Below are 16536 nucleotides of genomic sequence, written 5' to 3'. Positions count from 1 at the left end.
CAACGGAACCTCCTTGGACTCTACAATAGTGACCCTTGCAAAGACTCCTAGTGTTGGGGATATGGAGCCATCTTCTGTGACCAGGCAAGGCTTACAGTGGAGGGACTGGGACACAAACCCAGCAACAGAACCTTTCACCTACAATTTGTCCTATCTGCAAGATGTACTGGGGTAAAGGTAGCAGGGAACTTGAGGTAGTGGCTAGCCAGTGACTGGTCTAACTTGAGAGCCATGCCACTCAAGAGGGAGCCCACACATGGTACTACCTGGAGGACCAGGAACCAGAGTCTGGATAGCCCAGAGTCCTAGGATAGACCAAACCACGACTGGAAAAAAAAAAGTCAGTAAAACAATTCCTGATGATATTCTGCTACACTCATAGACCAAAGCCTAGTATCAGAGAAGCTTCATCTAGCAACTGATAGGAGCAAATGCAAGAGACCCACAGCCAAACATTAGGCAGAGAATCTCACGGAAGAGGGGGAGGAAGGATTGATTGTAGGAGCCAGTAGCGGGACAAGGGCACCATAGAAGGTACATAGAATCAACTAAGCAGGACCCATAGGTGCTCACAGAGACTGAACTGTCAATCAGGGAGCCTGTATGGCTCTGACCTCGCTCCACTGCATATACGTTAAGGTTGTATAGCTTGATGTTCTTGTTGGACTCCTAACAGTGGGAATAGAAGATGTCTCTGACTCTTGCTTGCTTTTAGGACCCTTTTGCTCATACTGGGTTGCCTCATCCAACCTTGATGTGAGGTTATGTGCCTGGTCTTACTGTAATGTGTTCTGCTATATTTGGTTGTATCCAAGGGAAGCCTGCTCTTTTGTGAAGGGAGATGGAGGAGTGGATCTGGGTGAGAGGGAAGGTTGGGGACACTGTGAGGAGGAGAGGGAGGGGAAACTGAGGTCAGAATGTAATATATGAGAGAATAATTAATAAATGAATGAATTGATGAATAAACAAATGAATGAATAGATGATTAAGAAAATGGATCATCCCTTCCTGCTCATATGCTATGGCTTTATCTGTGGTCTGTCAGCACAAACCTGGAAGCGTAATTGGTGATCTCATTGTTTTCTTTTTTCCTTAGTGTTAATATTATTCTGGATCAGAACTCCAGGCTCTTGCCTAAAGCTGTTATCTCAGAACTTTTTGCCATCATTGTTCTGGGTAATTCCTCTGTCTTTTTTGTATGTTCTATCATTTTATTATGAAATTTTTCAGTTCTTTGCTTTTTTTGAATTATTTTTTATGAAAATATACATGAGACAGAAAGTTTTTTGAGTTCTTGCACATACATATCCTATTATTGTATGTTTTCAGCATTGGAGTGACATATATATAGTGATTTGATGAACTTATTCCATCATGTGATCTCTGTGCCAGAAGCTTCAGCAGCATCCTGGTCTTTTCACTCTTTCAGATGCATAGTGATATATGCTTAAGGCCTTTTTTGCTTGTAGTCTTTTTGCACTGAGTCTTTAGATGATTTGCGTGCATACACTGAAGGTCAAGAACCCCATTTCTGCTGGTGCAGAATCCCGTTTTCAAAGTGGACCCCATTTCTGCTGGCTTCCAGAGTGCAGCCTTGTTCTTGGGAAAGTAGTGCTGTTTGTTTCGCTTTTTTGGTACTTTTTCTCTTTAGAAGCTTTTAGGACCCTGCTTCTGGGGTTGTGAGCCTCTACAGTTTTGGGTAGCATACACTCAGTGCACATGTTGGTTCTGGAGATGTTTATTAATCCTTTAATAGTTTCCTTTTGCACCTGTCACTAAACTGAGCTGTACTATACTGTGCAGCCATCACTCATGAAAATCTATGTCATGTTTCACTATATTTAGCAAGTCCTAAAGTAGTTTGTTTCTAAGGGGGTTGTTGCATTCTTCCGTGAAGCTCTTCCAGATTTTGACACTTTTAATTTATCTGTAAATGAACTGCTCATTTAGATTTCAGTCCTAACTGTAGTTCTAATTTTAATTCAAGACAGGATGGTATGTTTGAATTTTTTTTCTGGTGAACTTTTCATTTTTTTAAAGTTGTGCTTATTTTAAGGAAAACCCCAGGAGATGCTGTCCTCCCTTGCTTTCCTTTTGCTGTCATGCTTAGATGGATAAATGATCTCCCCTCCCCACGTGGCACACACCAGAATGAAGTTGAGGCTCTGCCATGCTTCTACAAAAAGAAAGTGCTCTTTTCAGAAGGAAGGACTGGCTTCATCTTCGTGATCAGAAACTTCTAGTAGTCTGGTGGTAGTCTCGTCTTCTCTTCTATCTGCTCTTAATAATTTCAGGGTTCTGTTAACAACAGTGACACCTTGTGCAAAATAGGGGAAGGTCTCCCATGGGAAGACCCTTGGTCCAGGGACTCTGCTTGTAGTGCGTACAGCGCACCTGCCTGCTTTCCGTGCCTGCACTCCTGTGCTCTAGCAGGTTTCTTCCCATTGCAACACCGTCCTGGTTGTATTTCCAGTGAGTGCCCTGTAAGTCTCTTCAATTCCACTTGTTTTTTTCTCTAACATTCTCTCTATCCACCTGAGGGTATACTTCCTCCTGTAATTACATGTTCATTGGCTTTGTTTTGGTTCTGGTTAAGAAGCCTTCTGGACACGACAAGTCCTTGCCTTTGAGCAATCAGCATGCCGTCATGGAAACCACTGGTGTGTGGTTGTGTTTCCTTGCTGCTAGTGTGCGGATTCGGTGTTGAGGTGTAGACTGGCCAGGTAAGGACAGCTCCAATGTTTGGGGATGCCTTTTAGAGTGAAAAAGACATTCACTTTTCCCATAAAGAAGTGCCATATCTTGTCTGTATGGTGTCAGTGGGGCTAGAGAGGGTTGGGTGGATTGGCAGCTACAAGTGTTGAATTTTGGGTGGGTTTAAAGTCTGTTTCAGGGGAGGGATGGAGTTTGAGATCTAACTCTTCAGTGCATCTCACCAACTTCCGGACATTTGTGTCTCTTGATTTTCTGTTACTTTCAGAGACAGATGCTGTCTACCTTCTAAGCAATTGGAATTCTGTTTATTTTACCATACTTTTCCACAGACATCTCAGGTTTTTGTTTGCTGGTTTGTTTTTATTCTGTCCTGTCAGTACCTATTTTCCAAATTTTATTGAAAAATTTCCTTTGCCATAGTTTTAAGATTACCTTTATCATATATGCAGGATGTCCATATTTATTTCCCTCACATCATTTTATATGTTTTTATTTAAAAGTCTAAATTCGCAAGTCTTTTAAAATACAAATTCCAAGAAGCAATATGAGTTATATCAAAGGATTCACTTTTAGTTTTGGCATTGCTTCATATATCTATACAGAAGTGTTATAGTACTGACCTGTGGTAGTTCTGTCCCATTTACTGCAATATCATTCCTTAAAATGCTGCTTTAACGTTGGAATCTAAAATAGAATGCCATCTAACATTGAATCATACTACAGGAATTTGAAGAAAACTGAAGACAGGAAAAGGAAACTAGAAGATCTTCTTAACTCTGTTGGTCAAAAAGTGTCAGAACTCAAAGAAAAGTAAGTTTGGCTTGAAACTGCAGCACACCTAAGCTTATTTGAAAGGTTTTCACATCCTAGTTGTAACTGTTGTTTTGTCCTCTTGTCACATCACTCTTAGGTTGAGACCTGAGTATAGACCTGAGTTATAGAGTAGTTGAGATACTCTTCTTACTTAGCTATGTGATGAATCATGCCTGTGGCCAGTGCTTAGGACAAGGAAGCAGAGGATCAGGAGTCTAAGATGATCCTGGGCTACATGACTAGTTAGAGGGGAGCCTGGGCTATACAAGACCTGGGTGAAAAACAAAATGAAAAAACAAAGCCAAAATAATTAACAGTAGTACTTTTCTACAAGTTTTTTTTTTCCCCCTTTGTGGTACTAGGGGTCAAAACCAGAGTCCTCTATGTGCTAAGAAAAACTGAAAAAAATTATAAAACTGGTGTTTTAGAAATTGTGTATCATATTTTCTTTTTGTTATGGGTATGTGGGGAAGTGGTTGTGGAAGACTTTTCAGCATTGACCTCTAGCCTCCACATGTTCTTGCATAGATGAACATACCTGCACAGTGCACACAGGCATACATCATACACTTATGCATATTCAGACATATGCACTGTTAAAATTTGGTAAGTAGATGTTAGGTGACAGATGATGCACAATGGACGAGATATTTCTGTTTGGCAGGTAGATGTTTGAAAGGATTAGGCCAAGAAATCAGGCGAGAAGACAGTAGGTAGAAAATTCTCAAGAAAATTCCAAAGATTTGATATGTTATCATCATATAAAGGGTTCACATGCTATCAGATAGGTTTGTGCAACTAGAATAAAAAAAATTCTAACACGTATAGTTAGCTAATTCCTAGGGTCAAGGCCTTGAGTAAACATTTTGAGAAGTGTGTACAAATGTTGGCTATTGAGTCTCTGTCTAGTCTTTGCACATATAGAATAAGATACTGTGTTGATTTTTTGTTTAGATGATGGATCCTAGGACTGTGTGTTTGGATGAGTCATGGTCTACCACTGAACTCTACTAGAGCAAAAATGAAAGGCTTTAAGTGGAATGTTTGTATACCTGTCTATCTTATTAATGTATTTCATACACATATGTAATCAGTATTTCCCATGGATAAGTGGATTAAATATTTTGTTTCTAATTATATGTTAATGTTTCCTTAGATTTCAGAGCAGAACTTCAGAAGCTGCCAAACTTGAAGCTGAAGTCAGCAAGGCGCAGGAGACCATCAAAGCTGCAGAGGTTCTCATTAGTCAGCTGGACAGAGAGCACAGGAGATGGAATACACAGGTTTGTTTAGGAGAAGAGCCACAAAACACGGAAAACTTGTCATGTAATTAATGTTTAAAAAACAGAAAGAGAAAAGGAAAAATATCCATTAGTTTATAGCTGACCTTTGACAGTCTAGATGTCATCGGTCAGTCAGTAAGTAAAGTGATAAAGTGTGTTTTTATGAACACGCTTCAGGAAAATAACATATTTACCCTTGGCTCACCGTGTTGATAAGAAGAACAGGGTGAGCGATGATCTGAGGGAATTTACCTTTACCACAAGAAGAAGGTTAATATTTAGTACTGTTCATCATTTGTTTCTTATTGATATGTTCCATGATTTCAACATTAGTAACTTTTGTTTCTGTAAAATTTTTATTTAATTGTAGGGGGAAGATACATATAGCAAAATATGTTTATTTATGGAAATATCTTGTTTCTTACATGTTTAAAAACTGAGTTCTTACTGTTAGTTTGAACATTTGTGAGGCACTGCCGAATTGTGGTCCTGAGCGAGCAGCTGTGCTGTCTTCTGCGGGGCTGCACCCACACGCACTGTCTTCTTCCAGGTTGCAGAGATATCAGAAGAGTTAGCCACCCTCCCCAAAAGAGCTCAGCTGGCGGCTGCATTCATAACCTACCTCTCCGCTGCTCCTGAAGGCCTCAGAAAGAGCTGTCTGGACGAGTGGACCAAGGCAGCTGGTCTAGAGAGTTTGTATTGCGTTATTGTAAACTTGAAATCTCATTATGCCGAAATGGCCCTTCCGCTTCTGGTCACTTTACTTCTTTTCAGTGGGATTTTTTTTTCTGTATGTGACTGAGGTTACGATGACTACTTCAGATTTGCCAAGTCTCATGGGTTTGTATTTTGTAAATTGCTTCATTATTATAAGTTTTCTACTCCTACATCCATATGAGAAACCTCCCTCTGAATTACTTTTAATTTTGCATGAAGGTAGCTAAATATATATTTTTTTACATTAATTTCACATGCTAAAATGAAATGTGAGACTCTAAATTTTCTTGTGAATTTTTTTGTTTTCACAAATTATTGTGACTGTGAAACATTCACTTGGATTAATTAATTAAGAGTACTGCTTATGCCAGGTGTGGTAGTACACACCTGTAATCCTAGCACTCAGGGAGGCAGAGGCAGGTGGATCTCTGTGCGTTTGAGGCCAGCCTGGTCGCAAAGTGAATCCAGGACAGCCGTAAGCTACACAGATACACAAAGAAACTCTGTCTTGAAAAACTGAAACCGTAAATGAAAATGAAAAAGCAAAACAACAAAACAACAGCAAAAAAGGGTTCTGCTCATTTTACTGTTCAAGAAGCCTCCTTTCCCCCAGGATAATGTTGTAGTGCCCAGGCCTGGGTGTCAGGCAAGGCCTGCCCCGGGCATTTTGTGCTAGTCTATCAAGTGCTGATTGCTGCAGTGACTGCTTGATGCCTTTTGCTTTTCAGAATTTGATCTAAGGCGATTTCTCTGTACTGAAAGTGAGCAATTGATCTGGAAGAGTGAAGGCCTTCCTTCCGATGACCTGTCCATAGAGAATGCCCTTGTGATCTTACAGGTAACTGATAAGATTGTCCCCGCTATACTTAAAAGGTGACCCTGCACTGTGAACGTGCAGTAGCTCTTGCAGCTATTCTGTTGTTTAGTTAAATAAAATGACACATATGTTGGTAATTAAAGTTGCTTGTCTACTGTTCAGTTTAATTTATTTTTCAATTTAATATAAAAGTGCAAGCTAAGATGGCTTTTTTGATGATAAAATACCCAAAATTGAACTAATAGTAATAGTTATATTATAAAGAACACCGGTTCATCTCATGCTCTATTTCTTTCATAAATTTTGTATTTCAATTTAATTTACCAAACAAAATTCTGAAATGAGAAAGTAAGTTTTGGGTTACAAGTTAGAAATGAACATATGTATAATTTGGAAACTGTTTCATGTAGTATGTATTTTCTTATAGTTGAAAATACTTTCTAGGCAGTAAATGTAAAAGCCACATTTAAAGCCATGGTTACAAACGTCATAGTCTAAGCAATGTGTTACATTATTCAGTGACAGCTTCATATATGTGCTTAAGCCATTTTATTTACTCTTTTTCCTTAGCCTTTCTCTCTCACCACAATCCCCACAACCTCCCCACTGGTTCCCTTCTTACTTTTTTGCCTTTTTGTTTTAATTGTGAGTTGATAAAATATAAACTTTAAATGAAATTTGATTTTGTCATTGATTTGGTGTAGCTTTCACAGTTTTTTTACATTTGTTTCTTGCGTGTATGTGAATAAGTATAACTAAGGTCAGAAGACATCACGCGGGCAACCCATCCCCTTCCCTCCTGTGGTCAGGCTTGGGGTCCAGTGCGGTCACCAGCTCAGCTGTTCTTGCTGCCCCCAGTGCATACTTACTTTAATTCTAAGTGATAGGAATTTATTTTCTGTCTCAATAACTTATACTTTATAATACTATTATTCTCTCTCATTTCTGAAACCTTTCTTCCTGAGTATTGATATTTTTATTTTCTCTATCTTAGCTTCTTACCTCCTCCACAAGTGTGTGTGTGCATATGTGTGTGTTACAGTAAATGATATATTCTTGGTTTGGGTTCTGTTTATTTCTTTAATCTTGTAACTGTCCATAATTTCGTTCAGTATACCATTATGTTGCCTAGAAGAAATTGCTGACTACAAGTTAAATAGTTTTTAATTTAATATTATTTTACTGTTTTTCTATTTACTTTTTAAACAGTATTTATGTTCTCCTACCCTGGAGTAAACACCGGGACTCCCGGCTGCTTTGTCAGGATGTTGCCCTATGTTGTTTTCTGCCGCCCTGCACCTGTGTGCTTTTGTCATACTTGCCATACTTAGTCTTCAAGGTTTCGGCTCATTCCTTCATCCATTGTAGTAGTCAAGGAAAGTAATAATTTTCAAATGTTAAGCCTGATGTGGCGGCACAGTCATGCAGTCCTAGCCTGAGAGGACAAAGCAGGAGGATTTTAAGTTCAAGGCTGCAAATACATAGTGAGACTGTGTCTCAAAAACCCAAGGCGAAACAAGCCATCAACAATCCCTGCAAAAGCCTTGATGTTCTAAAAATGATTTTCTAAGAATGGGTGACGGTGGGGCTAAGCCTGTAGAAAACATATTTATGACTTTTTTTTCTGCTAATAACTGAAAAAACAACTGTCTTCAGAACTAAGTTTCATAATCACTTTAGGAAATTGCCCTTGAGCTTAATTTTAATAATAAACTTATAGTTAAATTTCATTTAATATTGCCAGAATGTTTTAGATACACTTCCAGTGTACCCCTTCCAAAAAATAGCACTTGGAAAGTAAATAAGAATTAGTTTGCCATTATAGTCAACATTGTATCTCAAGTCTAAGGTAGGTTAGGTCTGATATAGGTTATGGTCAAATGTGTGATCAGAAAGTCCATGTGATACTTAGTAACATCTTCTGTGGACATACTAGGTGAGGTTTATGAAATTAATTGAAGGACTGACCACTGCATATTGTGTTGTCCAGGATGGCCTTGAACTTGCTTTGTGGCTGAGGGTGACCTTGATCTCCTGGTCTTCCTTACTTTACTTCACAAGTAGTGTTATGAATAGGCTCAAGTCAACATTCTGGCTTTTCTCGCTATCTTATGGAGTAAATGGATTTGATCACAGAGAGCGTGTCTCTACCTTTCATTAACATTGGCTTTTATTGACTTCTTATTGACAAATTTCAGAGCTTGTATCCATCCCTCCTCTCCCCACTCCCCAGCCTATGAGTCACCAGAATGTCAGTGGCTGGTGATGTGTGTGTGTGTGTGTGTGTGTGTGTGTGTCTGTGACTGTGACTCTCAGAAACCTTGAGTGTGTCATGCAGGGCAGGCCAGGCAGCTCTCCATTATAAACCTCTGCATCCTCATGACCTGCTCATCTTATTTTTCTTGTGGGAGGTAGCATCATCTTAGTCCAGTAATTTTGGGTACAAATCTGTGACTTTTTGTTGCCATCTCCTTCATTGTTCAGTTAATTGTTCTGCAGTCTAACTTAATGCATCTCTGGATATCCCTGGAACCATCATGCTTATTCACATTCCCTTCTAGTACCTAGCCGGCACCTTCCCCTTTGTGTTTCTCGTTTCCTTGGATCTGTCATCACTTTGCTTCCGTTGGTGTATGCCCATGACTTTCTATTCCCTGCATCTTGAAATTTTCATTACATGGCATAAACAAATTTCTTCCTGATCTGGCAGTGCTCACTAATTCTCCTTCTTCTGTGTTAAATGCATAGTCTCTGCCCACACTTTCCAAACCCAGCTCTACCGGACTGCTGGAGTTTTCCAGACACTTCAACCTCTTCATCTTCTTTTCTTTTGTGGGATTACCCTCTATACCTAGACAATCTCTGACTTAATTTAATTTGACTTTTCCTACCCCAACTCCATATGTCTCCTGTGTTGTCTTATGTGCCTCCTAATCATGCAGTTTTTATTTCTGCTTTTTATTTGGACGTGAAGTCATGGAAGGTCAAGAAATACACCTTCCTCATTTCTGTGCTTCTTGTCTGTATTCCCTTGGTTGTTACCCAGCATGGTTCGTGAATGAATAGGTGAATGGAAGCTTATCATTTTTAATCTCTTACAGTATGTTGAGTGTGAATTTTAGCTACATTTTGTCATGGTTGGAATGTACCTTAGAAATTTTGTCTAAATTTCTCTTAATACGATTTGTTACCCATACTTGCTTAAATGAGAGGCTTAAAAATATCACCTTTTTTTTTTTTTTTTTCTTTTTCTGACTGCATCAGATCATTGGTTTGGAGTCATGGGTAAGATTTTTTTTTTCAATTTTAAAAGTAGTGACTTAGAGTGTATAAGAGAATATACTACAAGTGAAGTTTTTGTTGTTGTCATTAGCATAAAACCAGGTCTAGACCCACAGTAACACCGAAGAGGCTGTTTACTAGACATGTCACTTTGCCAGGAGCTGTGCATTTGTACAATGGAACAGTAAGAATGACCTCTAGACACTGGTGCCTGATGGGAACGTGCAGTGGGAGGAGTTTCTTGTCTGTGGAGAACCTGTACATCACAGTAGAGCTGTTCAAAGTCCACCTTCTGTTTAGTATCTCCAAATCCTGAACAGTGTTTGTGACAGAAACTGTTTTGTTAGTTCCTGCCGTCCCCTTCCCCTGATATGCCGCTGAAGTTTCCGGTGTGTTCTCGCTGCACACAGTCTCGTTCTCAGTGTCCTGATGACTCTTGTGTGTGCTCCCTTATCACTATAGCAATTGCGTTATTCTTCAAGTAAGTGGGAAAATTAAGAAAAATCAGTTAGTTGTTTAAATATATTTACTAGATAATGATGATTAAAAACATCATATAGGTAATATATACTTTGTATTTGTGCGTTGCTTCTTTTCGCCTGCTCAGTGCTGTTGGAAGGCAGCTTCAGGGGTTTGACATTCTGCATAAATGAGCTGCTAGGCCTTTAGGTCCTCATGGGAAGCCAGTTCAGCTTTCCTTTACGGAAATGTGCAGAGCATGTTCACTTACTGTAGTTTAGTTATTTACTACATGTTCCTAGTGATTTACCTAAGCGGCTTTCCGTGCAAATTCAAGCCGCCTCTGCTACTCCACCTTGTACTTAATAGAGTTGCAGTCTACAGAGACACAGAAAATCTCATTTTGCACTTGATTTACAGCTTTTAGAAGTTTATGTCTATTTAAATACAAAATTACCATTAAAAAACTGTTGTTTTTTTCCCCCCACTAGAGTCGCGTGTGCCCATTTCTGATAGACCCATCTTCTCAGGCAACCGAGTGGTTGAAGACACATCTGAAGGACTCACGTTTGGAAGTTATTAACCAGCAGGTAGGTACTGTATAGAATTTAGGTCCTGACTTTGGATAACCAGCAGTGAATACAGGTTGGGGTCTATAATGAGAAGACATGCAGAATGAGCTGGCTGCAGCTTTCCCTGTGGGGATCTGGAGGAAGAAGGATAACCCTCCTGGCTTCAGCTTTATCATTTCTAGCACAGCGACAAAGACTTTCTTTTTGGAGCTGTGACCCCTGTGAGCACTGTGAGTTTTAACAGTGAGTAGATAGAGCGCCTCCTCTTCACACAGGTGGCTAAAGAAACAGACATCTACACCATGCCAGATGCAACTGCATACTTAAGCCTAGTTTTGAGAATGAAGAGGCCTCCTGATCTTACAGCTACTTCTGTTCTCTATGTTTTCTGTGTCTCTCGTTTCCTGTTCCTATACTCAACTAGGAGTTTAACATGCCCTAAGAGAGGACATTTTTGGCCAGTAAGCTGTGGTTGCGGTGCTTGGGCAGTGAACCCTCACTGCTCAGTTTACCTTACTAAGGAAATTATTGTTTGTAAGGATCAACAGTTGATTAATTTTTATAGATATTCTTAAGGTATTGGAAAAATTACCTCCAAATTTTACATTTCCTCCAGAAGTGTCTATCTGATTTGCATGTGGTAAGAATTGCTGAAAATCAGGTCATGTCTTGTGTTATGTACTGATTGGGATATGACTTGACAGCTGCGTTCTCAAGCAGTTCTCCAGTATGAACATTGGAGAGTACATCCTACATCTAACATGGCCCACTGCACGCCTCGCTGCTCTAAAGCCCCTGGCTGCCAGGCTACGGGGCTGTGCAGCAGGTCATTGTACTGAACACCATGCTGGGGATAAGAGCAGTGCATGGTATGTACATAACCCTTCTGAAAAGGGATGGGCACAGAAAAAGCATAAATGGTCAAAACAAACAAGCAAGCAAACGAATAGGTAGGTAGGTAAAGGCAAGGAGCAGCAGTATTGAAGAACATCCCAGCTGAGGCAATGCCGGCCTGGAAGTGGCAGTCAGGACACTTCTGGACATGTCTAGCTTGCAGTTAGTTGTGTCTTACTTTTTAATAGGTAGAAGGAATACTTTGCACAACTATTGATAAAATGCAGCACAGTGAGTCTATAAACCACAAGCCTACTCAGGCAGCAGGAACTGCATGCTGTCAGTGTGCTGTGCTTATAGGCAGCTGCTCCCCCTGTGCATTTGTGTCCTCCAGAGCTGCCATAGTATGTGCTCTGTGCTGTGATGCTGTGTCAGTATTAAGGCTGTCAGTGGTCAGTCAAGAACTTGAGTGTTGTGGTGGTTGTTTGGAATTGCTTTTGTACAGGTGCTCTGCTGTTGGCTGATTGGTAGGCAGTGGGTCATTGTAATTTATCTTCATTTACCCATGATACATTTGTTTTCCTCCCACCTAGAGCCCTAGAACAATGTTTAAAACTACTCTTTTGCTAGACAGGAATTCTCAACATTCTTGATTGATTATAAAATCTTACCTAATATTCTTTTCCCAGTTATAAATCCTTTCTTATAAAGACAAATTTACAGGAAGTTTTCATCTTGCCTTTTTAAACAAGGAACATAGTGAAGTAATTCTTTTGAATATGTGGCCATTTATTGCAGATAGAGGTTGGAATTTTATTTTTGTAGCAACTTGCACATACAGTAGAAACTTGATAGGAAGCTTTTGTAGTCTGGTGGACATGAAGACTTGATGTTCACTTGGTACGTGGTTGGTTCCAGGTGTGCAGGATTAGAAGGTTCTAGAGATTTACTCCTTAAATTATTTTTATAATTCACACTAGGAATGCAGAGTTTGGTAGGGAAAGAAGAAAGAGCTTGTGTTATTTGGATTTTCTTGTCAAAATAATTCTTAAAGGCTTATTTTTTATATGTTTACTTAAAATATGAAAAATTAAGGTAATTTATTCAACTAAAATAATTTATTGCTACTAGAAAATAACTGTGAATAATTTCAATTCATACTGTAGATAATAGACTTTGAAAACTTTGAGTAATTTGTTAGTATGTTCTTCCATTGTTTATGAGGACCTTCACTGACATAAGGAACTATTATGTGCTTTTTTTTTTAATTAACACAGGACAGTAACTTTATCACAGCTCTCGAGTTGGCAGTGCGTTTTGGGAAAACCCTCATTATACAAGAAATGGATGGGGTAGAACCTGTTCTTTACCCGCTGTTGAGGCGAGATCTGGTTGCTCAAGGTAAACCTTTGAGTTTCTGGAGAGTGCCAGAGAGTCAGTATGCACTGACTCAGGAAACGTCCTATGACAACTTACTCTCCAGCATTTTCATGTTTTGCTGTGTTCAATAATTCTGTATGCATTACACTTTGTTAATTTTCCTAAATGTTTCATGTAGACTTGAAATTTGTACAGATTTTGCTTTTTTGGTTTATTTATTTATTTTGAAAATCAATTGTCATTTTTGTTGTGTGATGTTATTCTTTATCACTTTAAAAATCATTAGTTATCTCAGTCTTGTCTTGAGTGAAATACCTTGAAATCAGTTTTGACTTAGTTTCTTTTCCTTTTGGTCTTCTCTCTCTTGCGTTAAGTATTTTGAATCTTTGTCGTTATGAAATGTTCTGTAAATCCAGAACTCTCTCAAGTTTGTCCTTCTGATGCTGTAGTGATAAGCTACAGCTTTATGGACTTGTTATGTAGTGTTCCTGTTGGTATGACACATACCTGTGAAAATCAACTTAAGCAATGCAAGATTTATTTTGACTCATGGTTTTTTAGAGGCCTCAGTCTACCTTAACTGGCAGTGTTGTTTCTGGGCCTGTGGTGAGGAATTGTATCCTAGAAGGAACGGTGCTGGGGCAGAATAGGGCTGGTGGTCAGGAAGCAGGGGGTAGTAACAGTGAGGTCATCAGGAAGCAGAGGAGTAACAGTGATGTGGTCAGGAAGCAGGGGGTAGTAGCTAGGATCAGATACATTCCATTGTACTCCATTCACGTGACCCACTTTCTTTACCATGGTCCCACATTTCCAGTTTTCCCACCCTCTAGTATTCTATTTACAGTTTTTTAAATTCTTATCATTATATACAATTAATTCACTTTGTATCCCAATTGTTATCTTCTCTCTCATATCCTCCCAGTCTCACCCTCCCTCCCTCTTCTCCCCTATCTCTCTCCCTAGTCCACTGATAGAAGAAGTCCTCCTCCCCTCCTGTCTGACCCTAGCCTATCAGGTCCCATCAGGACTGCCTAGATCCTCTTTCTCTGTGAGCTGCCTAGGTCCCCCCAGGGAGAAGTGATCAAGGAGCAGACAGCTGAGTTCCTGTCAGAGACTGTCTCTTCTCCCCTTACTAGGGAGCCCACCTGGAGACAGAGCTCTCTATGTGCTACATCTGAGTTTTAATGTACCATTAGGCTGAGCTGTCGATTGCATTAGTGCCCTGTGATCTTTCCTGGAAATCCCCCTGCAGGTAGCAGAGGGTTGTTTTATTACTTTACTAGGAAATGTCTTGATTTGACAGACTTGACAGTGAAGCTCAACCATTACACTACTGTTTACATGGCAGCTACCATTATGTATTTTTAAAATTCTGTACATTTCTAAAACAATTTTATTGTGAATATTTAAATATGATTAACACTGTGATATTTTTAAGGTATGGACGGTAAAAGGACAGGTTAATATAGCCACCCTTTTATAGTGTTAATCTTCTTCATGTGTCAAGAACAGCTAAAGGACCTCAGAATTCCAAATACGATGCAATTCTATTTACTCTGTATTGGCCTTGTAGACTTGCTCATCTCAAATAATTGCTACGCTGTGTGCTTTTAGTTACATCTCATCATATGTGAGATTGCTCAATACTTTTCATGTTTTATCTGGCTCATTTTTAAACTTAATGCCCTCATTCATGTAATAGCAAAAGGCAGTATCCCTTTCACTGTGACCAAAAGCATTCCACTATATATTTATATAGGATGTTTTCCTTATGTTCTTCCACTATCTTGGCTATAATAAATAATGCTGTAGTAAACATTTGAGGGTGTAGATAGTGTTGCAAGATGGTGTATCCCAATCAGGTTTTTGTTATATCCAAGTAAAAGATATGTTCTTCTAAGCATGTATGTCCCAGTGACCTGCACTGTTGCTAAAGAGTTCCCACCTTCCAGTTTCTGCCTTCCACTAAAGCTTTGACATTAGGAACCCGTCATGATGAATCCACTGATTATATCAGAACTTTTGATTCAGTCTCTTCCCTAAAGCCAAGCAGCTTGACAATCAACATTTTCGCATGTGAGCCATTTTTGTTTTAAAATTTCACAGTCAAACCATCACATGGTTTGTTTGTGGAGGATTCCTGGCCATAGAATTATTGCTTAAATTTCTTTGGGAACTTTTGTAAGCCTTTCTGTAAAGGACATCAGTCCTCATTTAGTGACTGGTTCTTTTTTGTGCTTTATTTTCTAATAATAATCATCCACACAGTTGTGAGACAATACAGTAGTTTCCATTTGCATTAGCAATGCTGAGCATACTCCATTCTTTGTTGGCCATTTTACCATCTTATTTGCTGAAATGTTATCCAGGTCCTTATCTAGTTTTAGTTGGGTTATTTACTTTTCTGCTATTCATTTCTTAGAATTCTTTATAAATTTTGGATGTTGTCTTTAAAATGGTTTGCAATTATTTTTTCCCAGGATTACATGTCATCTTTTCTTTTTGTGGATAATGGATATCTTTGTAATTACTTAAAATTGTATATTCTTGATTTCTATTTTATTATATCTAAAGTGCTAGCACAATGAACACCTTTTGACTAAATAAATTAAAAATTAGAAATAATACATGATCAAGTCTACTTTTGCCATCGATAAACACACATTTCTTGAAAAAAATGGAATATGAAACATACTCGTTCTAAGGAGAAATTCCATTGTTACTTCTGTACCCAGGGTCATTTTATTTTAGTTGACCAATGTAAATGCTGACTGAGCATTTAGCAGTTTCTGGAGTCGCCCAGTGTGATGTCTTTGCACAGTATCAAAGCCTGAGAGCACTGAGTCAGAGCCTGCAAAGGCTCACTGACGCGGTCTGAGGACCTCAAGGGGACGGGGAATTGTCCAAGGCAAGAGCGTGTGCTGTGGCTGTGCATATGCCTAACATGCTGAAACATAAGCCTCATTGTCAGTAAAATGTAGTTTTCAATGTTAGGGGTTGTCAGGGTTGTCTTTGAAAGTCAAGAAACTCACTGCCATATAGGTTTGTTTTTTTTAAGTCTATGTGTAGAAATGCTTGAAAACAGTTTTTAAAAACTTACAGAGGAAGATACAGAAGATTCAAGCCAACTAATTGTGTATATGTGTGTGTGTGTTTGATAGGCCCACGGTATGTGGTACAAATAGGTGACAAAGTCATTGACTACAACGAAGATTTTCGCCTTTTCTTGTCAACAAGAAATCCGAATCCCTTCATACCTCCAGACGCTGCATCCATTGTGACAGAGGTGAACTTTACCACGACAAGAAGTGGACTGCGAGGACAGGTGTGTGGGCAGGACTTCCACCAGGACACTTAGAGAGCCGCGTTTGCGCTGAGTGATTGCTTCAGCGTACTAAGACTGAACTGAGGATTTTTAAAAATTAATTTATTTAAATGTTTTTCTTTTTTTCTTTTTTATTAATTACAGTTTATTCACTTTGTATCCCCCCATAAGCCCCTCCCTCCTCCCCTCACAGCCCCACCCTCCCTCCCCCTTCTTCTCGCTTGCCCCTCCCAAGTCCACTGATAGGGAAGGTCCTCCTCACCTTCCTTCTGATCTTAGTCTATCAGATCCCATCAGCAATGGCTGCATTGTCATCTTCTGTGGCCTGGTAGGGCTGCT

General features: G+C 39.3%; 1 protein-coding gene across 2 annotated transcripts in view; it reads left to right on the top strand.

The window, feature by feature from the left end:
* The window catches only part of Dync2h1 (dynein cytoplasmic 2 heavy chain 1), a 204942-nt gene that overhangs the window by 92419 nt on the left and 95987 nt on the right, over nucleotides 1-16536 (top strand). Inside the window, exons 60-67 of one of the 2 annotated variants that reach the window (XM_055615496.1) lie at nucleotides 3439-3525; nucleotides 4685-4811; nucleotides 5362-5503; nucleotides 6257-6366; nucleotides 9610-9630; nucleotides 10578-10676; nucleotides 12770-12893; nucleotides 16034-16197. In XM_055615496.1, the coding sequence (XP_055471471.1) occupies nucleotides 3439-3525; nucleotides 4685-4811; nucleotides 5362-5503; nucleotides 6257-6366; nucleotides 9610-9630; nucleotides 10578-10676; nucleotides 12770-12893; nucleotides 16034-16197 (874 nt within the window). The remainder of the gene's footprint in view (nucleotides 1-3438; nucleotides 3526-4684; nucleotides 4812-5361; nucleotides 5504-6256; nucleotides 6367-9609; nucleotides 9631-10577; nucleotides 10677-12769; nucleotides 12894-16033; nucleotides 16198-16536) is intronic. The other variant, XM_055615497.1, reaches the window with a different exon arrangement.

This window comes from Psammomys obesus, unplaced genomic scaffold (genome assembly GCF_907164565.1).
Source record: "Psammomys obesus unplaced genomic scaffold, mPsaObe1.curated_primary_1811, whole genome shotgun sequence".
NCBI classification, from domain to species: domain Eukaryota; kingdom Metazoa; phylum Chordata; class Mammalia; order Rodentia; family Muridae; genus Psammomys; species Psammomys obesus.
The sequence above is the reverse complement of the archived record's forward strand: the minus strand, read 5'-3'. Positions and strand labels throughout refer to the sequence as shown.